The following is a 26,100-nucleotide window of genomic DNA, read 5'->3' as shown; positions in this document are numbered from 1 at the left end:
TACTAAGAGGTCATGTTCTAGAAAAGGAAATGGAAGCTGGTTCACAGAGGATGCTGTAGAATATGGGGATCGGCCTGCTGGCTCTGGGGAGGGATGGACTTGGAAATCTTTCCTCCATCACTTTGGTCAAGTTACTCACCCAAGTTTGGTGTCCTTGTCTCATAAATGGGGCTATGCCTGCCTGCCTCGTGAACTGTCATGAAGATAAATTGGGTAACACTGAAAGCGTTCAGCACAGTGCCCGGCAATATTAAGCACTAATAGATGATGGTTATTAACAGGTTATCAGCACCATCGTCCAGGCTCCTCCCACTTCCTCAACTGCCCTTCACCACACTTCAAGGTCCCCTTCTGCTTCCTGATTCCTGGGGAGCCCTCAAAAGCTGCTTCTGTTCCTGGTAACTTTCTAGCCTCTGGTTCCTTGCATTTCTTGGTTCCAGCTTCCACGTGATACTCTGGGTCCAAATAATAGCTCCTTCCTTATTAACGCTAGATTGAGGGGTTTCTGTTTGTTGGGACCACAGAAGCGTCCTTGGAAAGACAGGTAAACTAGAGACTCGTGGTTCTCCCCGTCCACAATGCCTCCCCAGGGTCACGGGGAGCACAGTCACTGCAGGGGGCCAAGAGAAGGTCCTGGACCACATGCACTGCTGGGTTAGGACAAAACGTAACACACGGATGGGGCACTAAAACCTGTATCCTGTAACAAGAGAATCTAAACAAGTCCAGTCTTCACAGGTCATGAGAAACCAAGCTAGGAGATTCAACGACCAAAATCCTAAGGTAAAACAAAACCAAACACTAAAAAGAAGATTTCCTTTGGATACTCCTTTTTTTTCACTGCACAAATCTTGAAATTTCATATTCTTGATAAAGAAACGTTCAACCTTTGGGGACACCTGGGTGGCTCAGTCGGGTAAGCAGCCGACTCTTGATTTCAGCTCAGGTCATGATCTCTGGGTCCTGGGATCGAGACCCGTGTCTGGCTCCATGCTCAGCGTGGAGTCTGCTTGAGGATTCTTTCTCTCTCCCTCTGCCCCCCCGCCGCTGTGCTCGTGCTCTCTCGTGCTCTCTCTCTCTCCTTTTCTCTCTAAAATAAATAAATAAATCTTAAAAAAAAAAAAAAAAGAAACATTCAACCTTTGAAAAAAGAGGTACAGTGCTAGGTGCAATACATTACCTCAAAGATGTTTCTATAATTTAAATATGAGACACCATTATTACAGCTGATGGGAAAACATAAAATAGGATGCTGATATACATGGAAATACCAGACCCCAATTTTGAAATATTCATTGATGTGTGCACAACAAATCTGGTGGCCTTCGAGTATCCTGCCTCTTCCTGGTTCTTACATTGTCTTAAGATGATCTTTTCCACAAGCAAAACAGAATCAATCTAAATATAATCATGGACTTCCTCCTCTCAAGGCATGATGTACCAATGAAAATGCTTTCTGATGATGTAATACTTCCAGCTCTTTTTATCCTGATGCCCGCAGGCTCTCTTTGTGCAGAACAAACAGCAATGAAATCTCTTAGGAATCGTTTGAAAAGTGAACGGACACAGCTTTGACTACGCCTGACAACGTACAAGTCTCTTCTTCCTTCTCCCACCTCTCTGACATTTGACACCTTCTCCCTTGTTCCAACATCAAGGGAAATACAATAAAACCCTGACATAATAGGAGGTCCTATGCTAGATGTCCAGCAGAGTGCCTTCCACACAGCAGGTGTTTACTAAATCTTGGAAGAACGGAGCCATTGACTCATGCTCAAGACACAGACCGGGAAAATGCCCCCAAAGTTTAAGCAGGATTCAAAAAAGCAAAGCTCTATGAGAGATCTCACTACAGGGCGACCATGGGAACTGTCACCTCCCTTTCTCTATTCATAACCCAAAAATTGCGTTGGCCTAGTGTTTCACTCCTTTACAAATATCACAAGAAGTTCAAATGGAGCATTTCAGAGTCAGGCCCGGGATAAAAGAGATTTTATCCCAACAAAGCATAGCTGGCTAATGAGCTCCTGAACACGTAACAGGAGAATCTGGTTTCTTCCAAATACATGGACATTTTTAATACATTCCACCTTCACTTTCATCCTCTCACAGAGCCTCGCACACAGTTGGTTCTCCTGTTAACTTTGCTGAATAATCATGGGTGTGTTACCAACAATGGGAATTTATGATCCCAAAACAGTAACGCTTGTTTTAGCAACATTAATTTAGGCTCCAGATAGGTGGATGATTTTGTCAAAGAATGTACCTGGTTCTTCTAAGTTCCCCTTTCAATATGTATCATGAGACCCTTTTGTAAATATAAAGATATATAATATATTCAGTGTTCAGTCCTATAATAACAGTAGCTTTTAGAAAGCCCTTCAGCTCTAGGGGTGCTTAATTGTCCCACTCTTGATTTTGGCTCAGGTTGTGATCTTAGGGTTGTGAGATCAACCCCTCTGTTGCGCTCCACACTGGGCATGGAGCCTGCTTAAGATTCTCTCTCTCCTTCTCCTGTCCCTCCCCACCCTGTTTAGATACACGTGTGCTCGCTCGCTCTCTCTCTACAGTAAAACAGACAAACAAAAAAAGGCCTTCGGCTCTGAATATATGAACACACATAGAGATGTGCCACCATAATGTCAAATTTGCCAATAATTTCATATCCTCCAATGATTAGTGGTTAAAATGGTTCTGGTTTAGAAAGATAGAAAAATAATGAGTCAATTCCTTAAAATCTGTGCTGGGTAAAACTAATAATTATGGCCAAAAACCCAAGAAGCTTCTAAAAATACTAAAGGTTAAGAAAAGGTGATTAAAGTAGCTATCTTCAGAAATATATAGGGAAACTGGACATAGAAGCTTTTATCCCATAAATGAAAAAAAAAATTCTGGACATAGAATAAAAACCAATATAACCACATGAAAAATATCCTAACCTAATAAAAAACCCTAATGCCAGATCAAATTATGAGTCCCAATTCTTCACTCCCTGTAGTAGTGTTTACATGTCTACACCCTTGCCATGGCCTATAGTAACTGGATGTATTTCCCCCTTTTTGGCTTTGGAGTTGGTCACAAGACTTCTTTTGGCCAATTGGAAATTAACAGGCAGAAGCTTGAAAGGTGCATGAACGATTGGGTTTGCCCTTTTAGGCTCCTACAGTCTTTGTCCATAAGAACAATTTGCCTTGGATAGCCTCTAGTCCAACAAGGCTGAAAGACTGAGGAGCAGGCCTTAGATACACTCAAAGCTTGGAGCCATGTCCAGCCCAAACCAGATGAACCCCAGCTGGTCTACAGATACATAAGCAAGAAGTAAATGCTGACTGTATGCCACTGAGATCTGTATGCTTGCTTGTTACACAGCAATACCAGACCATGATAGGTCCTTATTCAATAAAGAGAAAAGTATAGCAATCAGGGAATCATGACATATTTGTTATCAATTCTGTTTCTCTTTAGCTCCATGTGACTGCTGATTAATAAAAATTTTAGATCTTGAGAACAGTTATTATAGCCTTTTTGACCAAAAATATTTTATATAGATCCACTTTTATATTTTGTCTGGATTCTCTCCTTCTATATCATATGGATAAGGAGTCAGGAACTATTAGACTCGAGGGTTGGGGGAGGGGAGGGTGATCAGGATTGGTTAATGACTCTGCTTTTGATACTGTCTTGATGTTAGGTGACCCTGCCATGTGACCCCCACTTCTTCTCAGACCTTACCACAATGTCAGACCCATGGTAGTGGCTGTCACGTTATCTTTCAAAGGTGTCAAAATATAAGTGAAGGTAGTATGTGCCCGAAAATAGCTCAGTCCACAATGACCCACACCCAAGGATTCACAACATCCCTTGAAATAACTATTGTAATTCAGGAGTCCCAGATCACAATGGTAACAGACAGGAAAGAGTGTCCAAAAAAAATATGAAAGGGAACATTTCTTCTTTGTATCTAAAAAGAAGGAGAGTCATGAGACGCTAGAACAAGTTAACCAAAAGGGACCAGCAAAAAATCCCTCCGGACTGAGAACTGAGTGCTGGACAGGTTATCTTTATGATTTTGTTTCATTAAGATCTTTTCCAGGCTTGGATCACCTATAGCTTCATCCTGGTCTCTAAATCTGCATTCCTATGAATTGTATCAATTAATTCCCTCTGTTTCCCCTCATTATTAAATTCAAAAGGGCAAAATGGGGGAGAGGGGCAGAAAGAGAATCTCAGGGCAAGAGTTCATGCAAAGTCTAGGTGGTGAGCTCAGGCAAGGGCACAGACGCAATATCAGAGTCTCAACTCTGGTAAAAGCAACAGCGTCAACTTCACTGGCCTCTCTCTACTTCTCGAAAGCACTTGCTTAGCAGAGAACAGCTTTTCTTCTATTCCGGAAGTCAGTGGAAGTACTGAAAGAAAGAGTTTTCTCCAAGGTTTTAACTAACTACCTTCTTGCTATTATCAATCCCATATTTTAACCAGCAAGAGAAAAGTTGTTATCAGCCATGTTGTCTTTCACTGTTGAGAACTTTTGTGCCTTGAACAAGGAACAGAGTCAAACTTCTAAGTCGATCTCTAACGTCCCCTGTGCCCTACACAAAGAGCTCAACCAAATTCCTCAAACCAGGATCCCTTCCCCCTTTCATGAGGCAAGTAGAAATGGTCCAACTCAATCACCCAGATATATGTAAGCAAGACTGTGGAAAAGGGCAGTCTTTTCTATTCCAGTTTAATGAGGACCTAGATTAGGACACTCCTGTTTTGACCTCGAATCAGTTTCAGATCAATTTCTCAATTTAAAAATATAAGTTTCTTTTCTTTCAATTACTGAATCTTCATTTAAAAATTTTCTCAATTACTGAGTCTTCATTACATATTCCAAGCCTGGTGCAGCCACGAAAAGCCCTTTAAAGGAAGATGATTTCATTTCAACTTAGCCTCCGGGGGAGGGGGGAGTATTTAAATGCACAATTTATTCAAAATACACATCCATTTCTGACTTGAGGATGTTTAGCTTGATAAGCTTTGGAATTCAGACAGTTTTCTTTCCATAGCAGATGATTCTTGAGTCATGACTGAAAATATCATCACTCATTTTAATAAAGATAATGACAACTGACCAAAAAAATTTAGGCAAACATCAAGATAGAGATCTGGAAAAAAAAAAAATGTGTATTCAGTGGAAGTAAAAATACTATTCAAAATCTAAAACTTGCAGATCAGGAGAAATGAATACTGGAAGCACTTCTTGTGTTTTAAATGACATTAGATGGCTCTGAAAGTTAGCGTTTAAAAATACTCTCTAAGAATCCAAGCCAAATGACTACAGGATTATAAGTTCTCTCTCCCAGTTGTTCAGGTATTAAAAACAGGCACAAGTAAGAATAGCTTTCAAAAAAACTAATAAATAGCACACGAGCAGTGCAATCTACCCAATGAGGATACCATATTATGCACTTTTGCCTCCCTTTACCAGGTACCTCTAAATACTTACATCATTGCCCCCCTCATTTCCCTTCCTCCTGCATGCTTTCTCTCCTTTAAAAAAAATGAGAAAGGAAGCATGACTAAACTGACAGTGAAGGGCACACTCTTGGGCTCTTCCTTTAGAACCAATCCTCTCACTGCTGGAGGCATGGGTGCTGCCTACAAGTCAGCTTCCATGCTGGCATCTGGCATTTGACCAGTTCCCTAACACTACCTTCCATTCTCCTGTAGGATTCATGGGCGATGAGCGAAGCCCACCACTTGCCCAGGTTCCCCTCTCTCCCCAGACAGAATCCTGCCCCCTCAAGACAGTGCGGACTGGCCCCCAGCAGCCGGGCGGCAGGCCCGAGGCGCTGTCTGTTGGACGGAAGCAGTTGTGCCCGGCCACAGACCTCTCCCTCCCCCACAGGGTCATGCCTCCCTGTTCTCAAAACAAAACCAAACAAGAGAAAACCAAGCAGCTCACTCTTCGCAGCAGCCCCAAGGCAGAACCAATCTAAATGCCCATCCACGGGTGACCAGACAAGCGAAATGCGGTATATCCAAGGAATGGAAATTTTTCAGCCATAAAAAGGAATGAGGGACTAACACCCACTACAAAATGAATGAGCCTTAAAAACATAATGCTGAGTGAAAGAAGCCAGACACAACAAGGCCGTGTGTTATATGGTTTGTGGGAACAATCTAGAAGAAGGCAAATCCATGGAGACAGAAAGCAGACTCGTGGTGGCCAGGAGCTAGAGGGAAGGCGGATGGGGCTTCATTTTCAGGTGAGGAAATATTCTGGAACTCAACAGTGGTGATGGCTGCTGGACACAGTGAAGGTACTAAAGGTCACTCATGGTAAATTATGGCTCTTTTACCACAATTAAAAAAAATTAACAAAAAACAAACTGCTGCTTTCCCTCGTCACGGATTCATTTCTCTCCATGCACCCACTGCCAGTATTTTCAAATATGTGGTTCACACTACCCACCTCCATTTTCTTAGCCCTCATTTTATCTGTAAGCCCCTTAATCTGGTTTTTCATTCCAAAAAGTCTCTTTCCTCCTCCAAATGTATAAACAAAAGCATGGGGAACTATTTTTAAAGTTCTCCACAAACAATCATATTTTTATCCAATCTGGTGGCCTTCCTCAGTGCCCTTAGAATACCACGTACCNTTTTAAAGTTCTCCACAAACAATCATATTTTTATCCAATCTGGTGGCCTTCCTCAGTGCCCTTAGAATACCATGTACAGGGGCACCTGGGTGGCTCAGTCGTTAAGCGTCTGCCTTCAGCTCAGGGCATGATCCCGGAGTTCTGGGATCGAGCCCCACATCGGGCTCTTCCGCTGGGAGCCTGCTTCTTCCTCTCCCACTCCCCCTGCTTGTGTTCCCTCTCTCGCTGGCTGTCTCCCTGTCAAATAAATAAATAAATAAATCTTTTAAAAAAAAAAAAAAAAAAAAGAATACCATGTACACCCTCCTCCTTGAAACACTCTTTGGCCCTGACCTCCAAGCATGGTGTCTTCAAGACCCTTCTCGACCATCTTGACCATGTGTTCCCTTTCTAAGCTCTTATTGCTACTTGCCCAGTAGGAACATTCTGGGCTCCCTGTCCTGTCTGGTGCTTCACTGACTCAACCAACTCTGGCTGGCACCTCAAGCCTCCTTGTTTCCCCCCACAAACTAGGGTCCCCCTGCACTTCTTCAGTGGACGGAGATGTAAGTTGGCAAACACACCCTCAACGCTTTCTAACAAAGGTAATTCTTTTACATACAAGGAACACGGTTTCCTATTGTGCTGTAATGAATTACCGAAACTGGTGGCAGAAAACCACACATTTATCATCCTACAGTTCTGATGATCAGAATCTGAAGTCGGTCTGCTGGGCCGCACTGTTTCTAGAAGCATGGGGGGAGAATCTGTTTCCTGGCCTCTTCCACTTTTCAGAGGCTGCTTGCATTCCTTGACTCATGGCCCTGGGCTCTGTCCTCAAAGCCAACGGCACAGCATCTGTCTCCTCTCTGGCCACCTCTCTCCCTCTTACAGAGACCCTTGTGAATACAGTGGCCCAGCTGGGTCATCCAGGATCCTCTCCCCATCTTAAAGACCCTTAACTTAATCACATCTGCAAAGTCTCCTTTGCCGTGTAAGGAACACAGTCACCCACAAGTTCTGGCCATTAGGGGGTGGATGTCTTTGGTAGTGATGGGGAAAGAGGGCGTCATGTGGTCTATCACAAACACTCCCAGGTCCTGAGGACAACCTCTGGCAGCCACTTCTGTATGTTTTCCAACCAAGCAGGGACCTTCACCCTCAATGGTTTACAGGTCAGTTTGTGCCTAGCGGTCAACCACGTTACCAAGAGGTCTTCTCTCCCCACGCGAGCAAATGAAGCAATTTTCTGGGGTTCCCTATTCAAGGGTACTTAGATCTGGGTGTGAGGGGATTGGGGGGAGGAATCTGTGCATTTCATGTCCAAGAGGGGAGAAAGTTCTAAGTCAGGGACAGATGAGAGGGGCGGAGACTCTGGGGAACGCATAATGCATAATGTATGTGAATGTCCTCCCTACCCAGTCTGTCCTGTCCCGATGGATGCATCCCTGTCACTACTCTTTACCCTTATATTTTAACACAGGAGGAGCGGAAACAATGAACAGGGGCATCTATCCATGCATATCCGTGTACACATACACACGTAACCTTTCACTGGATTTTCTTCCTGAAACTGGAGCGACGCAAATGTTTTTGCCCTGAAATGTGCAAGTACGGAACACAGGGCAGCCACACGGCCAAGTTTCAACAGCCACCACGTTATTCTTAGCTTCTGGGACACAAGGATGCCCCTTCCCTCCCACGCCCTCTAGTGGCGGCCAGCGCGAGAACAGTACCACGTGGACAGAATATCATTATATACTAGGTCTCAGCCCAAGTTTTGGTACAGATTTTACAGACACTTTGAAACATACAGGATTCTGCCAAAGAAACTATTCACTTTATGTGTTAAGCATTTACCTTTTTTCTTTTTGTGATGTTTAGTAGTGCCATATAGTAAACTCAGAAACTCAAAGAAGCAGTGGACAGTCTGGTAAAAGAAAATACCCAAAGTCCAGTAAAAAAAAAACAACATATTTAAAAAACTGTGGTATTGTCACATGGTGGAATATTTTTATACAGCCACAGCCCAGGACAAACCACAGCTATACGTGGCAACATGGATTAATCTTTTTAAAAATGTTTAGTGGTAAGACATTAGTTCTAGAAGAATACATAAATATGGTACCATTTTTATAGACTTCAAAAAAAATCTTAGGAATACATGTATATGTAATTTCAATACATATGTACACACATATACATATATATCATTTTTTTTAAAGCAATGGAACGAAGACCACAAAATTCAGGATCATTCTTGCCTTTGGCACGAGGAGGCAGCAGGATAGGAAGGTAAGGGAGAGACAGTAGCATCGTCCTGTCTGGGGGAAAGGCTCATTTGTGTTCATTTTATTATAATGTCTACAACTTACATGTATGGTATATTCTTCAATATATCAAATATTAAAATACAATTAAGGAATACACATAGGTAAGTAGATTGATAGACTGATAACTGATAGATGGACAGCTAGACAGAGGGACCAACCCAGGGCTGGGTTGTGCAGAAGAGAACACAAGATCTTTTCAGCTCCATTTTTGTTTGAATTGCCTGAAGACTATAGTTTGGAGCATAAGGATAGAGCTGTGAATCCTAGTCTGGGTGATATACAATGAGTTTCCAAATTTTACTGAAGTAAAAGCTCTTGGAGCATGCCTCAGTCATGAGAAGAGGCAGTGAGGCCCTTCCCTTGTACATGGAGGCTCAGCCTTGGGCCTGCAGCACAGCCTCAGAAAGGAAGAATTCAAGAATTTTATCCCACCCCTTGGACACCACCTGACCTTGGAAATGAATAATTTCCATGTATTACTTAATAACGCATTAATACTTTTCTTCACCCCAATCCTATGAAACTTAGTGTCAAGTGGCCCTTGGTCTGGTCAGGCCCACCCCCCACAAAGCCTCTGACTTATTTCTGAGGCTCCAGCCTTCCTTAGAACCCAGCTGCTTCCTTGGATGTCGGCCCTGACCTCTGTTTCCAATGACGGGGCCATGCCAGGCTCTCTCCTCATAACCAGACCCTGTCTCTGGGTGGCAGCTCTGCAGTCAGAGCTGTTAGGCACTGGGAGCCGTGCTGTACGGCAGACTTCCCTGTGTCACCTTCAACAGCCACAGTCACACACCTCATCCCACCTGATGGGATGCTCCCCCCTTCATGGTCTCTCTTCATGATAAAAGCTACCATGTTCGTTACAGAAAGAGAAATGTAATACAGGTAAAAAAAATCAAGAAAATAAAAACCACCTGGCTTCCCCTCACACAGCGATACCACATGTGTACCAGCATATAATTACAGTGTATATAATACCTTCCTGCACTTATATAAACGTATAGTTTTTTGGTTTGTTTTTTTTTTTTACACAATTAGCCATAAACGGTAAATTTTCAGATTGCTAAATACTCTTTTATAACACGATCTTAATGAACTGCATAATATTCTATTTATTCCAGTTACTATGACTGCATTAAAAAAAAAAACTTACTAGCACAAAATTTTTTAAAAATCACCCTCATATATAGCTCCTGCCTCAGGGCCTTTGCACTTGCTGTCCCCTCTGCCTAAAACCTCTTTATCCAGACATGATTCATAAACTCACCTCCTAGAATTTGCTCAAAATCTTCAGTCAAGCCTTTCCTGGGCACTTTATTACAACCTGGCCTTCCCTGCCCACCCATACACCCCTAAACTCCTCTTCTGCTTTTGTTTCCTTAAACATGGTTCACATGTAACATTATGTGGTATATTAATTTTTCTGGCTCACTCACTAGAATATGAGTTCCATGAGGACAGAATTCGCTGTGTCTTCTTCCATAAGTGCCTAGAAATTCTAACTGGCAATAAAGGCACTCAATAAATGTTTGTTGAAAGGAGGGATGATGAACAAACAGACATATATAATTTTATGAAAAGACTGGAAGAAAACAAGCAAAATTGAAAGGGAGTTTAATTTCTGGGTGATGGATTTATAAGGGATTTAGGTTTTCTTTTTCATAAGTTTCCTATATTTTCAGTTTTCAATAGCATGTATTACTTTTAAAATCGGGGGTGGGGGAGATATTTAAATACTACTAGGCAAATAGGACTATAAATAACCACGTTTGGGAACAGTAAAGAAAGAAAGACAAAGGGGGGAGAGATAGAAAAAAAGAACCAGAAAGACAATGAGAATGAGGAAAAAAAAAAAAAAAAGACCAAAACAGAGAAAGACAAAAAGAGAGGCAGAGAGAGACCAAGATAGAAAGACACAGAGGCAGGGAAAAAAAAAAAAGGAAGAAAAGAAAAAAAAGTAAAGAAACAAAGAGAGGCAGACAGAAACTTCCAATTATCTCTGAAGTCTTAATTTATATTCAAATAATCACAACATAGGCCAGGGTAAGTTATAAGAAATGTTAACCGCTACTCATGCTTTCTCTGGTTTTTTTAAATCCAATGAAGCAAGAATGCTATTAGGTAACATTAATTAGTCTAGCTTAGTTTTTAAAATACATTTATAAAAGAACCACATTTTCAAATCCTCAATAACTCAGGATCTATGACCTAGTCAAACCTAATGAGCATGGGGTTAAGAGAAACTGAAACATGGATGAAAATGATCGGAGTCGGAGTTTTCCTTTGTTATCAAGGGGCTGTAAGGACTCAAGGTGCTGCTGTGGGAAATGGCGATGTACACACTTTTAATTATGCAAAGATAAAGGAGCTCTAAAATAATTTTTTAAGTGGGGGTGAAGGAACTCACATTAAATAAGATTATCATGGAATTACATTAATTTAAAGGAATGTCAAAAACTATCAAACAAAAAATTATAAATTATAGTAAAACATAATATTGCGGGCTTTTCACTTAAGGATACTTGAGTTTTAAGTCATTTAGGGCTCACCTAAGGGCTACTGCTCCCAGACCCAGACAGCCTGATCCCTGGCTTTCTGTCCATGTTTTGACCTGATAACTCTGCTTGGATCTAAGGAGACTATGTTACTCATGAAAGGAATATGCAGGCAGAAACAGGTCTAATCATTGATTGCCCTTCTCAGCGAAGCCAGTGGGCTATGAAAAGCACTTCCTGTTTGGTTTTATTTTTAATGCTTCCGGAAATGTATCCGACCGGTCGGTGGATAGGATCCATGTCAATTTCAGGGCAAGCTTTTTCTCTTGAACTCACGGTCTATAGACATGCTGCGCTTCAGTTTGCAGACTCCTGAGTGACAAGGACAGCCCCTAGATGTCTAGCAGGAGGCATTTTCAAAAACCCGTCAATAATTTTCTATGGAGGTACACCACTCTTGGTGAAGAGAGAAGCAGCAGAATTCTCCCAATCACTGTCCTCCACACTAGCTTCAAAAACTGCTTACAGTCCCAATCACTGTCCTCCACACTAGCTTCAAAAACTGCTTACAGTCCTTTGTTCCAGACTTGTCTTCAAACTGGTCTAATTTTCAAAGCACAACTTTAAAAAATGAATACAACAGATTGGAATCCGGATGAGGAACTTAGAGAAACTTTCAGACCAAGTCTCAGCAGCTCTGGCTGAGAGCTCGCCATCTATCATTCATTGAATGGGGCTGTTCTTTCCCGACAGAGAGGAAGAAAGGGGCTTTGACTCTCCATTGTGCAGTACAGGACTACAGAATAGTGCTCAATTATTATTTTTTGGGGAAAAAAAAGCAATAAAAGCCTATTTGGATTTTTATTTTGGCAGGGTAAAGATTTGAATAGTGTTCCTCTCCCAGGCCAGCCCAGACATCTTCAGCCAAAGACTTACTCAAGTTCGGGTATGTTTATGCTAAAATCCAGCAGATTCTGATTTTAAGGGAATATTTTTTCTAAAAGTAAATAATTTTTTCCCCATTTAATTCAATCAAATATATCCTTCACAGTAAATCTTTCTTTTAAAACTCATGGAGATGTGGTTCCCTGTCTACAGTTCTGGCTGAAATTAAATTGAAAAAAAAAATACACCTTTCAAATATAATGCCTTATGACAAAGGTACAAGGACAAGGTTACAAAATACAAGTTGCAAGGTGACTTTTAGACGCATTCAAAAATGCTCAAACTAGTAAAGTCGACTAGTTTCAATGCACAAGTTAAAAAACCTTGCTGTGCCTAACAGCAAAGACAGGACACTTTTTAAGATACCACGTGACTATGCAAGGCTTTTTACTTCATAATTCACCTTGTCAATATAATATTGATNTAAAGTCGACTAGTTTCAATGCACAAGTTAAAAAACCTTGCTGTGCCTAACAGCAAAGACAGGACACTTTTTAAGATACCACGTGACTATGCAAGGCTTTTTACTTCATAATTCACCTTGTCAATATAATTTTGATGAATAAGGATGATTCAAAAATACTGAAAATGCAGTTTTCCACTAAATTCTATTCCTCAGAGGAGACAATTTAGCAAATGCTAGATGACTTTTCACTTTTAACAGAGACATAATGTCGTGCTCAAGGATTTAATTAATTAGACATCCCCGACTTAAATGCTCCAATTTGTTGTGGGCATATGATCTGGGGCAAGCTCAGGACTTGGGTTGTACAGCCAAAGATTCTTGGCTCCCTTTCCCCAGAAANTCTTGGCTCCCTTTCCGCAGAAGAGAATAGAACCAGCGAGAATGCTCTGACTGGCAGTTATCAGGAAGCTGACAAGGCAGAAGGGCATTTTATCCCATGAAGTGGGGCCACACAGCTATTTCTCCAGAGAGCAGTGAGACGGAGAGAAGCCGACACCCTGCCATTTGACCAAGATAGAGGCAAAAAGCTCACAACTCTTGCTAATCCCTGCTGGCTCTAGAAACATTGACTGTTAATTCTCTGCTATGCCTCTGAAGAGTCAACTCCAGGTAAGGCAAAGTAGATCTGATGTCCTCATGAATCACTGGAAAGCCACTCCCCGATTCCCATGAAGGACATCCTGCTAGAGGCTTCGAGATTCCAGGGACACCTGTTAGAAAATCCCAGAGCTCTCAGCTATAATTTCCAAACTCTTCAGTTGCTACGAAAAAAAAAGGTATTTTCTGTACATTGGCACTAAACAATAAAACAAGATTTTTGATGAAAATTTTGAGGAAAAGAGCTCATCTGGTTATAACATACCCAAGTATTGAAGAAGTCTGTAAAGAAATTTTGAATGATCGGGATATATGCAAGTGAAATTACTTCTGTCAAATTTATATTTAATAAAGCCTGGCCAAAATGAAAACAATTTTATGTTTTTAAAAGGCAGTGTGCACAATGTCTCCTTTGTTAACACGAGATTTTATTCAGTCAGCTGCCAGAGTCACGTGCAGAAATAAAAAACTCTTAGGACACTAAGGGTCAGGTTGCATTTCAATACTCGGAATGAGCCATAAGAGATGTTAATTTGGTTCAGTTGACAGACTGCTCTGTGTACTACCCTGTCCAGGTTGTAGAGTTAGTGACTTACTGTTTATTAAAGAAATAGGTCATGCACGAGCCCTTCTCAGAACTTACCCACTGTGAACCACAATTTCACAAAATCAACTTTCCACGTACAAAAAAATCGATATATGAGTAGCATCTGATTAAAATTATCCAACTTTTATTACTGATGACCACATCAGAAATTAGATGCTGGCTTTATTGTTATTCACCAGTATAACCCAGTGAACTTCATCAACAGCCTTTAAATGCCCAGAGAAACTACACATGTACGTAAGAGAACAGCACCATCTTCATGCTAAATTTTGAGGGAAATACTTAGCTAAGCCGACAGAAGCAAATTTTCCAAAGAGTAAGTAACAGTCTGTGAAATAAGCCCTCAGACTATAGAGAAGGAAGGAGATCCTTTTTATTCTCCAGCTTCACTGAGACACAGTTGACATATAATATTGTATCAATATGAGCATTTGATACACACGTAAATTGTGACATGACTCTCACACAGAGAGGTAACACATACTCCCCCTCACTCCCATTTTGTTGGGGTGGTGGTGACAACACAGAAGGTCTACTCTCTTAGCAACTTGCAAGTATATAATAGAACATTGTTAACCAGAGCGGCCATGCCATACCTTAGATCCCCAGGACTCATTGGCCTTATGACTGCAAGTGGATGCCCACCCTTTGGCCGACATCTCCTCATTTCCCTCCCCTCCCAGCCCCTGGCAACTACCAGTCTCCTCTCCTGTTTTTACCAGCAACTTCTTTAGATGCCACATGTAAGTGAGATCATACAGTATTTGTCTTTCTCTGACTTATGTCACTTAGCAATAATGCCCTCCAGCTTCATCCATATTGTCACAAATAGCAGAATTTCCTTCTTTTGGTATGGCTAAATAATATTCCATTGTATGTATGTACCCATGTATCCACTGGTCCACCGCTGGACACTTGGGGTGTCTCCATGTCTTGGCTGTTGGGAACAGTGCTGCAGTAAACACAAGTGCAGGCACCAGTTTGCGACAGTGATGTCCTTTCCTTCGGTGTATACCCAGCAGCGGGCTCGCTGGATCATAGGGGAGTTCTATTTTTAAGTTTTTAGGAATCTCCATCCTTTTTTTGCACAGCGGCTACACAAATTTACATTCCCACTATCAGTGCACAAGGGTTCCCTTTGCAAGGAGCTCCTTTTTTATTTAAAAGCTTCACAATGGCTTTATGAAGACAGAATGGTCCATTATTTGCTTCACCTTTTTACAGTGAATGTAATGATCTTTAAATGAAGCAATTAAAGCCCCACAGAGAGAAGGCCTGGCTCATTCTGAGATTGAGAAAGGACAAACCAGCCAGGGAAGTGGAAAGACCCTGATCCCACATGGCTCACGTGAGCAAAACAGCGCCTTTGCCTCTGAAGATCCTCTCACACAGCACCGTATTTTGTCCTTCAAATAAAGTAGTTTTGGATTTTTCAACGTGCAAAACACAAGTACTACCCAGTACCAGACACCAAGAATCACTGTGAGCAACACACCGAATCAAAGAAAGTAGAGGAATAAATATTGCAATTTCACATCTCCACAATGAATAGAGAACAGAATACAATTACACGGGAGAAGCTGCGGTGAACTCGGCCATCAGAAAGAATGAAATCTTGCCATTTACCACAACACGGATGGAGGTGGAGGGTATTATGTCAAGCAAAATAAGGCAGTGAGAGAAAGACTGGTATCATGATTTCACTCAAACCTGGATTTAAGAAACAAAACAGATGAACACAGGGGAAGGGAAATTAAAAAAGAGAGAGGGGAAAAATCGTAAGAGACTCTTAACTACAGAGTTAAGGGAGGTGGGTGGGGGGCATGGGCTAGATGGGTGATGGGTATTAAGGGCACTTGTTTTGATGAGCACTTATATGTAAGTGATAAATCACTAAATTCTACTCCTGAAACCAACATCACACTATACGTTCACTAGCTAGAATTTAAATAAAAATTTGCAAAAAAAGAACTGCAGTGAAAAAATACTGGAAGTATCCCTTCTACTGTGGATTAAATCCCTCTGAAAGAGTCACTGGCCAAACAAAAGGTAAAAAGATAACAAAATTAAAGAAACGGGAATGATTCTTTGATCCCACTTCTGATCACCAGCTACAATCCTGGTCCCAATTCTGACACAGGGTTGGGGGGGCAGGAGGGGGACATTCCCCATACCACCCAGCAATTCTAGGTCACCAGATGAGTGGTCTACAATTCAATTAGATTCTGACATCATCTACCTGGAGATAGTGTCAGACCCCCAGGTTATGGTTCAGTCCTACAAGACTGTCCCCTCCCCCACTTCAGATGCCAATTGCAACACAGGCTGTCACTGTGCTTCTATAGATTGGAGGTTCCAACAAGCCCCTCCCTTGAGTCCCATTAATTGGCTCCAGCAGCTCCCAGAACTCAAACATTTTACTTAGTAGATTACAGGTTCCTTACAAAAGATGTAACTCAGAAACATCCAGCTGGAAAAGAAGCATAGCGCAAGCATAGGGCAAGGTATGGAGAAAGAGTGGGGAGCTTACATGCCCTCCCCAAGTGTGCTGCTCCCCCATAGATCGCGTGTCCACCCACCTGGAAGCTTTCCAAACACTGTCCTTTTGGTTTTTATGGAGGCTTCATTACACAGGCACAACTGATTAAATCATTGGCCATTGGTGACTGATTCAACCTCCAGCCCCTCTCTTTTCCCCAGAGAAGGGGAGCAGGACTGAAAGTTCCAACCCTCTAATCACAAGGTTGGTTCCCTTGCCAACCAGCCCCCATCCTTAGGTGCAGTAGAAAAGCCACCTCATTAATGAAACAAAAGACAACTTTCTCTCAACAGTTAGGAAATTGCAAAGGTTTTAGTGACCCTGCCAGAAACTTGCTGACAAAGGCCAAATCCATATTCTTATGAATCACAATGTCTCAAACACACAGATCCCTCAAATTGCATTATAGACTTTTTAGGGCTGGAACCTTACATTTGAAAACTCCTCAATCAGCAGATGAGAAAGACTGAGGCCAAGACAGAAGTGACTTTGGCAAGATCATTAGCTGTGGGGTTGGGACCAGGATGGAAGATGTTGTACCTGAATATATATCTAGGTAATTGTGAGGTGAATGAGACCCTCCCTTAAAAAGGTTACTTCCGGGGCACCTGGGTGGCACAGTTGGTTAAGCAACTGACTCTTGGTTTTGGCTCAGGGTGTGATCTCAGGATCATGAGACTGACCCCTGCATCAGGCTTCTCACTTAGAGGGAGTCTGCTTGAGATTCTCTCTCCCTCTCCTTCTGCCCCTTCCCCTGCTCCTGTGCTCACTCTCTCTCCATCTCACTGAAATAAATAAATTAAAAAAAAAAAGTTATTTCCATTATCATGCTTTCTTTGGGGGCACATGAGCAAAGTAGTGAAATACTATAAATCTAAAAAAAGCTATATTATAAGGAGCTACTCACTTCCCGATCAGACCCAGCATTGATAAAGTGAGTTCCTTGCTCCTGCTGTGCTCACTAATATTTTTTCCAAATCATTACCAAACACTCAAACAGCTTCAAAACAGGCAACTTGTGGGTAGGTTAGAAGGGCTTGAACAGCAAGGGCTCTAGAAAAGCAGGCAATTGATACCCTCACCAGTCAAAAAAAGTACCAGTAAATCACAAAGTGCTTTTTAAAATTCCCTTGAAATTACACTAGCTCACTGTGTCACATCATCCCCCTAACCAAAATTAAGGAGCAAGCTCAATTTCTTCACTTGAACAGGAAGCTTAGACATTTGCCCGAGGAGGTCCAGTGTGTCTATGGTAGGCAGGACTAGAACCCAAGCCCCATACTGCCAGGCCAGCCAGGGGTGGGTTTGTGTCTTAGAGGAGCCTACATGCCACAAGGGCACCACCGTTAACCAATTTCAAATCACTCTCTCTGATCCTGTTCTTAGCAACAGCCTTCTGATCTAAATTTGATTTCCCAAGCAGACTCCCCTGCTTAAAATAACCAACTTGGAGAACCTGACAAGCATTACTTTGACCAGGCGGTCAAGGTTAACCCCATAAGTGATAAATCACATCAATGGGAATTACCCTTAATACAACGTGATGACAATGACACTTAAACTCTGTGCTCTGCCTCCCCAAACCCATAACCGCAGTCTAGTCATAAGAAAAACACCAAATTCTAATAAAGGGACATCCTACAATGTACCTGGCTAGTACTCCTCAAAACTGTCGAGGTCAACAAAAATAAGAAAAGTCTGAGAAACCGTCATAGCCGAAAGGGGAGCCTAAGGAGTTATGTCTGTGAAATGCATTGTGGGATCCTGGGTGGGATCCTAGAACAAAAAAAGGACATCAGGCGAGAACTAGGGAAATCTGCACATAGCACGGACTTCTGGCTAAGAAGGAGATCTTGACAATGGGCTCATTAATTGTGACAATGTGAGGCAGTAATGTAATATTACTATATGAAGAGAAAAAAGGTAGGGGACATGCTATCTGTATATGGAAACTCTGTCCTATCTTCTCAATTTTCTGTAAATCTCAACTGTTCTATAACAGAAAGTCAATTTTAAAGAAGGAGAGAACCACTGATGGATTTGAATCCGCTGGACATCTTGGAGCTTCCGTCACCTACCCTCTTGTTAGTGATAACATCGAAAAAAAAAACCTATTTCCTTACCTTTCACTGAGGCTTCTCCACAACTGTGCACCTGTAATAAGGAGAGGCAAAAAGCAAAACATTAATGGAGGTGTTTTTCTCTTGAGGCATTTCTCAACTTAGAAATATCCTGAGCTCTTTAACATGACATGCTCAGGGGCGCCTGGGTGGCTCAGGTCATGATCCCAGGACCTGATCAAGTCCCACATCGGACTCCCTGCTCAGCAGGGAGTCTACGTTCCCTCTCCTTCTGCCCCTCCCCCAGGCTCGTGCACATGCATGCTCTCTCTCAAATAAATCACTAAATCTTTAAAAAATGAAATGCTTAGATATTGAAACTCTAGGAATTATCAAACCATTCAGCGTATACCTCCTGTACCATAACAAATTCGGGTGATTAGTCCATGAACATTTGAGATCCTACTACATGCAAAACACTCGGACAGGTGCCTTGAGAGATAGAGCCCTACATCACACGTGGTCCTGCCTCAGGGACCTGACTGTTCAGTGGGGCAGTCCTGGCAGGCACTAAAGTACATACGAACCGAGGTAGGTGGTGTAGGAACTACACAAAAAGCCCAAACTATGAGGGTTCAGGGAAGAGAGAAAATAGGGCTGCTCGGGGAAGCACCCATAACCGAGGTGGCATTTAAGGTGGGCTCTGAAACGGTACCAACAAGATAACTAAGACAACTGTTGCTTGAAGGAGATTTTTTATCTATCCATTCTTTAGGTGTTTCAAGCTTTTATCTAGGCTCAAATGAAATCAACAGAAAAAAATGTACACTTAGATCAATCATTTGCTTCCTCGATGCTCTTGCTTTCTTCACTGCACTGTAACTTAATATTATACTCCCGGCTACCGGCTTTAGTGGGGTGCATTAAGCGAAATGGCCATGAGACAGTTTCTGTACTTTCCCATCAAACGAATGCCAACAATGTTGTCCATTTTGTTCTGTAGTAACCCCTATCAAAGATCTATGTAGGGGCGCCTGGGTGGCACAGCGGTTAAGCATCTGCCTTCGGCTCAGGGCGTGATCCCGGCGTTATGGGATCGAGCCCCACATCAGGCTCCTCCTCAATGAGCCTGCTTCTTCCTCCCACTCCCCCTGCTTGTGCTCCCTCTCTCGCTGGCTGTCTCTATCTCTGTTGAATAAATAAATAAATAAAAATCTTTACAAAAAAAAAAGATCTATGTAATAAATTCTTAAAATTGAGTCCCCAGGGGAAAAAAAAAGTTTCTCAAACTTGCTTGTATTCTTTCATCAGACTATTAGAATTGTTCAGTTGGTCTGACTTCCCTTTTCACCTTGGCTGCTGGTAAGCCCAGAGATGAACGTGTCACTCAGTTACAGTCACCTATATCCTGTTGTTCTACTACACCTTCTTAAAAGAGTCTCATTTTTTATAATCCCTACAAGCTTTTGGGGTTAGACGGTATACATTTGGGGTTAGATGGCATGTCAAACAAAGCAAATAAAGAATTCAAAAGAATCCAAGGAATTCTGAGCACTAGTGAGGCCTCAAGCTGAAGTTGGAGAGTGGGATAAAGTCGAGCGCTTCCCACCCACCTGTCATATGACATTTCTCTGCTAACACTGGATCCAAGAGTGGAGAAAGCAGATAACACCATGGGGTGTTTGCTTGTTTGGTCTGTCATTAAAAGTGAGGAAAAGGAGTATGGTTGCTGGCTAAGGGAACAGGACATTTAGAATGGCAAGGACAGGAGCACTGCAGCCACGGAGCACAGAGCAGGTGGGGCTGTGCGGGGCTGGGGGGCAGCGCAGTGGGAAGAGGCTGGGCAGGGCAGCACTTAACTGAAAGCGGAGAGCGGGTTCCCCAGGAGCGAGGGGCTGGCAGACCATGGCAGAAATGGGCAGTGCAGATTTCGCAGGAAGAAGGGTATAAAGAGAGAGAGGTGGAAATGCTCCACCGGTGGCCATGTGGGGACCCGATGAGCCCTCCGCCCACCACACAGGGCGGTACTCGAATAGGATAGTAAGGGGGTGGAAATTCTGGCCTCTTCTGGAATGAAAGGAAGGGGGAGGCGATCGAGGAACAGCCTATGGCTGCAGAAAAGTCCCCCCGGGCCCGGATGAAGAGGAAGGGTGCACTCAAGGTAGGCACCAGGAGCAGGGAGCGAGAAACGCACCACGGCTAGAGGCGGCTCATGCTGCTGACTCGTAACAGACACGCGGGCTCTGGCAGGTTCCGCAGAGATTAATCACCTGAAAGGATCTCCATCCTTGGGCTCACCTACTTCATAGGAAGCATCTAAGATGGCATTAAAGACAACAATGTGGGGGACGTTTGGGTGGCTCCGTCACTGAAGCATCTGCCTTTAGCTCAGGTCATGATCTCAGGGTCCTGGCTTTGAGCCCCGCATCAGGCTCCCTGCTCAGTGGGGGGCCTGCTTCTTCCTCTCCCCACGCCCCACGCATGCTCTCGCTCTCCTTTGCACACACTCTCTCTCTCTCTCTCTCTCTCAAATAAATAAAATCTTGAAGGAAAAAAGATAGCCATGCGGGAAGAGGAGGAATACAACAAAATTCTTGGTAATAGGAGTTTGGAGACCTCGACAAGGGAGGGGGGAGAAGAGCCCCGTGAGCCTGAGGCCTCGCTCCTGCTTTCCCAGCGGCTGCTGCAGCGCCAACGCGTCCAGCCCAAGTGGCTGGCAGGTCTGGTGGAAGCCATGGAGTTTCCATCACTGCATCTGGCGCAAACTTGGAAGCCTCCCAGAGACCCATTCATCACAGCAGGGCCCTGGGCTGAGAAGTCTGCAGAGACAGTCTCCTGCCAACTATGTGCAGGGCTCAAATGCGCCTTTGTCTCCAAAGACTCCACTGAAGGAGGCCGGAGCCGGCACCAGTGTTCCTTCGGTCATAGGCTGAGGGGCGCTGGGAAAGCACAGCCTTTAATCCCGATTCTCCTTTTCTCTTCATGCAGTAGAAATGCTGTATTCAGAGCAAAGCCACCCCGTTAAAACCCTGACAGAAAGCTTGGCCTGGGACAAATGCCTGCACTACAGTATGGGCCGTGAGAGCTCCCCCGGGGCAGGGAGGCCGGGGGCGTGTCTGGAAGCCTCTGGAAGCCCTGCACTGAGCCCTGCACAGAAAGGCGCTCCACACAGATCGCCCGATGAGCGAACAAACCCCCCGTTGTTCAGATTCCCCATCAGCGCTGAACAGCGCAGAGGTTCACTGCACCCGAGGTACTTCTATTTGACGCTCTTACACCACCCTCACACAGCGGCATGATTGTGGGTCGGTTTCTGCCATTTCATGGCATAAGGTGACTGAGTGACGGCAGGCCTTTCTGCCCCGAACCCTGCAAAATCTTACTTTATATGGAAAAAGGGAGGTGCCATATGGGATTCAGTCAAGGATCAGGAGGTGGGAGACTGTCCTGGGTTATCCAGGCTGGGCCCCAAATGCAATCACAAGTATCCCTGTAAGAGGGAGGCAGGGGGAGAGCTGACGGGGAGGGAAGAGGGGAAGGGGCTGTGAGCACCGAGGCAGGGAGTGGAGTGATGAGGCTGCGAGCCAATACACCAAGCAACCACCCGAGGCTGGGAGGGCAAGGGATGCTTCCCTCGAACCTCCAGAGGGTCATGGCCCTGCCGGCAACCTTGATTCTGGCCCCACGGTACTGATATTGCACTGCTGGCCTCCAGAACAGTGACAGAAGAAACTTCTGTAGTTCTGAGCCACCATGCTGGGGACGATTTGTTACCACTGCCCCAGGACACTAACACAGTCTATGACAGGTGCCCTTCACGGCTGGGAAGTGGAGAGAATGAGCTCAAGGACTAGACCCTTTAGGCTCGTATTCTGCCAACTCTCCTGGCTTAGTTTTGTAAAGGACTGAACCTTTGTAAGCAGAAGTTCCCCACCCTTTAGGAACATGAAAGTCCCACATTTGCAAGAAAAACAAGCCAATGAGTCAAGGCTGAGAACGACCTCTGCGTGAGCCACCAAGAGTGAGAAAAGAGCAGTTGCAAAGTTTTCCAGCTCTGTCCTTGCCTTCTGTGCTCGTCTGTTCCTTTATGACGTGTGCCCAGATGGGACCCAATTTGAGGCAACACTCCATCGACCAAGGTGCTCATCTGAAATGGCTGCTGACAGAATTTTTAAGCAGTTCTTTTCTTTGAAGATTCCCCTGAGAAGGGTCCTGGAAGGTGAAATGTTACAAAGTCTAGTGGAGAAAAATGGGCTCTCCTCTACCCATTATGCATCAGGGCAGAAACGGGATCGCCGTGCGTGGANTCGTGCGTGGATTGGACAGGCCCTGTGCAAAACCCCACGGGGTGAGATGCCCCACCTCTAGGCAGCCTCATACATCTGTGGTGAACAGAAAATACTGGGGCAGGAGACGGAGAGCGTTAAAAGTTAGGGAGTTGGTGGCTCAGCCGGTTAAGCATCTGACTCCTGATTTCGGCTCAGGTCATGATCTCAGGGTCCTGGGATCGAGCTCCGTGTCGGGCTCCATGCTCAGCGGGGAGTCTGTTTGAAGATTCTCCCTCTCCCTCTGCCCCTCACCCTGCTTGTGTTCTCTCTCTCTCAAATAAATACATAAATTTTAAAAATAAAAGTTAGGGAGCCGTGTGACTGTTCTCTGAAACAGAAAAAGATGGGGCAGGAGGGAGGGGAGAGAGGGAGCAATGCATGTAAGAACATAATCGTCATCTACGGATTCACGAAAAGCAGTAACTGCCCACGAATGCATGGGGGGCAGGTCAAGCCTCCAGTTTGGTCCTGCCCCATTCCAGTAGATTAACTCCTCTCGTAAATTCTTCAAATTAACAAGTTTTTTGTCACCTTCCCAGATCACTAGATTGAAGGAATTTCCTTCAAACCTTGAAACACAGCAATGTAAAACCATCCTTATGAAAATGGTTTGCACAGGATTTACTCTACGAACTGTAAAGACTTAAGAGATAAACCGGAGCTAAAGCACCCTGTAGAACGTGGTGATGGGGAATCGTTAGCAGCTTCTATTCCCCGTCTCAGAGCTGCCTTTCGGGAGAACGAGGGTGCTTCCCACCAGGCAGGTCTCAGGATCCCTGCCAGGGCAAGAGCTCTGGGAAGTCTCTATACACACTGATCCATATGGACCCCATCCAACATCATCCCTCCGTGTGGGGGTTACACTTCATGAAATCAAATGTCTCACTGTAACCTTCTCCCCTTCGCTGTTTTTTGATCCAATCCATCTTACCACATTGAGGTCCCCAGGGCTCAATTATTCCAAGGAGGGAGTTTTGCTCATTCACAAAAAACGAGTTCAAACGCTGGCAGAAAAGTCCTCTCCAAGTGCAGGAAAGCTTGACTCAGATTCATAATACAAATGACCCAGAAAACACCTTGAGCAAATTTCAAAAGTAATTCAATTTCTCCCTTCTAAACAATGCTTAAGATTAGTTCATTTTTCATCATCAAGAACTCATTTGTTAAAATTTGCTTGTTACTTGTTTTTTGTTTTAAGTCATCTCTACCCCCAACATGGGAGTTGAACTCACGAGCCTGAGATGAAGAGTCATACCTCTACTGACTGAGACAGCCAGGCACCCAAACTATTACTTGTTAAGCCCTGAATTGTTTTTTCTTCACTGAGGCAGAGAAAGTTTTTATATAAAAAAGGCCATCTTCCAGTGGTCCAAGTTTTGTCATGTGGGATGTAATAAATATTTCACTGTTACCCACGCTGCAGCCTACTTACATATCAAAATGATATTTAAGTAACCCTTAGAGCCAAAGAGAAACCAGCACACACAAACCTTTTTGCCCAGGAGCAGTAGCTATGACTAGGGAAAACACCAGGTAAGTAAATAATAAGTGTTAAATAAATATTTACCAATAAATAAATATTCTATAAGCATTAATAATACCAAAGTCAATGCCTACATAATCGTTATTTTGTTCTCTTTTAAAACTACTTGGTTAATATGCCTACACAAAGATCAGACATGCAGGGTCTAGAAAACTACATACCATAAAAATGAATTCTCAGTTTTCTTACCTCTAGCTCTAGACAAAACCATATCCTTTATTATTTGCATAATAACGCGCCCAAGTATCATGACAGAAATCAGGTGATACACTCTCCATGGAGTCAGTGCAAGGAACCTGTAACAGTAAAAACAGACAAATCATTATTTCAATGTGAGGATTTTTATCCTCTTTTTAAAATTAGGTTTACTTTCAGGACACGTGAGTGGCTCAGTCGGTTAAGCGCCTGCCTTCGGCTCAGGTCCTGATCGCAGGATTCTGGGATCATCCCTACCCCCCATCCCCCGCCCCTTCATGGTCAGTCTGCTTCTCTCTCTGCCCCTCCCCCTACTCCTATTCTTGCTTTCTCTCTCACACACCCTCTCTCAAACGAAGAAAAAAAAATTAGGTTTAGTTTCCACCATAGAAACAATCCAAATTTCAGTTTTCAGAATCACTCCAATGAGACCACATCAAAGTGATTTCATGGGCATCAAAGTCAGCAAAATAAAAGCGCTTGAGCCACGTATGCTCTTGTGCTGGGCTTTCTGCTGTAACCTCTAATTTGGGCAGAGGATTTGCTATGCTGGGTGTGGCCCAAATATCAGTCTGCTAATAGATGGAGAGTGGAATTGACCTGCAACCAAATCACGAGGCCCTAGAAGGGCAGAGTGGCAGGGTTTTCCAACATGCAGAGCAGCTCCTGCAGGTGCTCTGACTCGCTGTCCCCTAGGTGCTGCTTTTATGCCGCATTTATTTAACTATCACCCCCTCCCTCCAATCTCTCAAAAATAGCAATTAAGGATCCAAGGTGCTAGCCTCTTCTCTTTAAGATCACTACCCCTTGTTCTATCCAGCCTCTTCCTCTCCAGAGGGAAAGAATGAATTCTTTACCATGCATAGCACATGAACACTGCTGTACTTTTTTATAATTGGGCGATAAAGGAATGGAATGGCTAATAAGTCACAAGCTCTGAGGCTTCATGTCGAGGGTGAAGCCTGTTTTATACAAGCTAATTAGCCAAACTGCCAATTAATATTAATTTTGATGTATCATAATCACAGAAACACTAACTTAATGTCTCTGTCATTTAATACTAGTTGCAAGGCATGCAAGCTTTATAGAGAAGAACACATACTACAAAGAAAGAACCCTGTTTTCCAGGAACTTATTTCCTCATCAGAGAGGAACACAGGCCAAGCTAACAAAATCCAAGACAATGAGTCTTAGGTACTCTAATAAAACATGAGCAAAGAACAAAGAGAAGCAAAGAAGGAGGAATGATTAGCTCACTAATCAGGGAAGACTTTATAGAAGTGGCCCTTGAACTCGGCCGGGCAGGATGGATGTAATTCAGAGGAAAACAGAGGCTGTTCCAGTTGGAGGATACAACATCTACAGA

The 26,100-nt window shown here is 43.5% G+C and overlaps 1 protein-coding gene across 2 annotated transcripts in view; it reads right to left on the bottom strand.

The window, feature by feature from the left end:
- The window catches only part of RETREG1 (reticulophagy regulator 1), a 137,265-nt gene that overhangs the window by 80,761 nt on the left and 30,404 nt on the right, over positions 1–26,100 (bottom strand). For both annotated transcript variants that reach the window (XM_034657075.1, XM_011231441.3), the window contains exons 2-3: positions 24,729–24,835; positions 18,732–18,762 (exon numbers count right to left, since the gene is read on the bottom strand). In XM_034657075.1, the coding sequence (XP_034512966.1) occupies positions 18,732–18,762; positions 24,729–24,835 (138 nt within the window). The remainder of the gene's footprint in view (positions 1–18,731; positions 18,763–24,728; positions 24,836–26,100) is intronic.

This window comes from Ailuropoda melanoleuca, chromosome 3, assembly GCF_002007445.2.
Source record: "Ailuropoda melanoleuca isolate Jingjing chromosome 3, ASM200744v2, whole genome shotgun sequence".
Taxonomy (NCBI): domain Eukaryota; kingdom Metazoa; phylum Chordata; class Mammalia; order Carnivora; family Ursidae; genus Ailuropoda; species Ailuropoda melanoleuca.
Note: the sequence above shows the minus strand (reverse complement) of the source record. Positions and strands in the feature narration are given on the sequence as shown.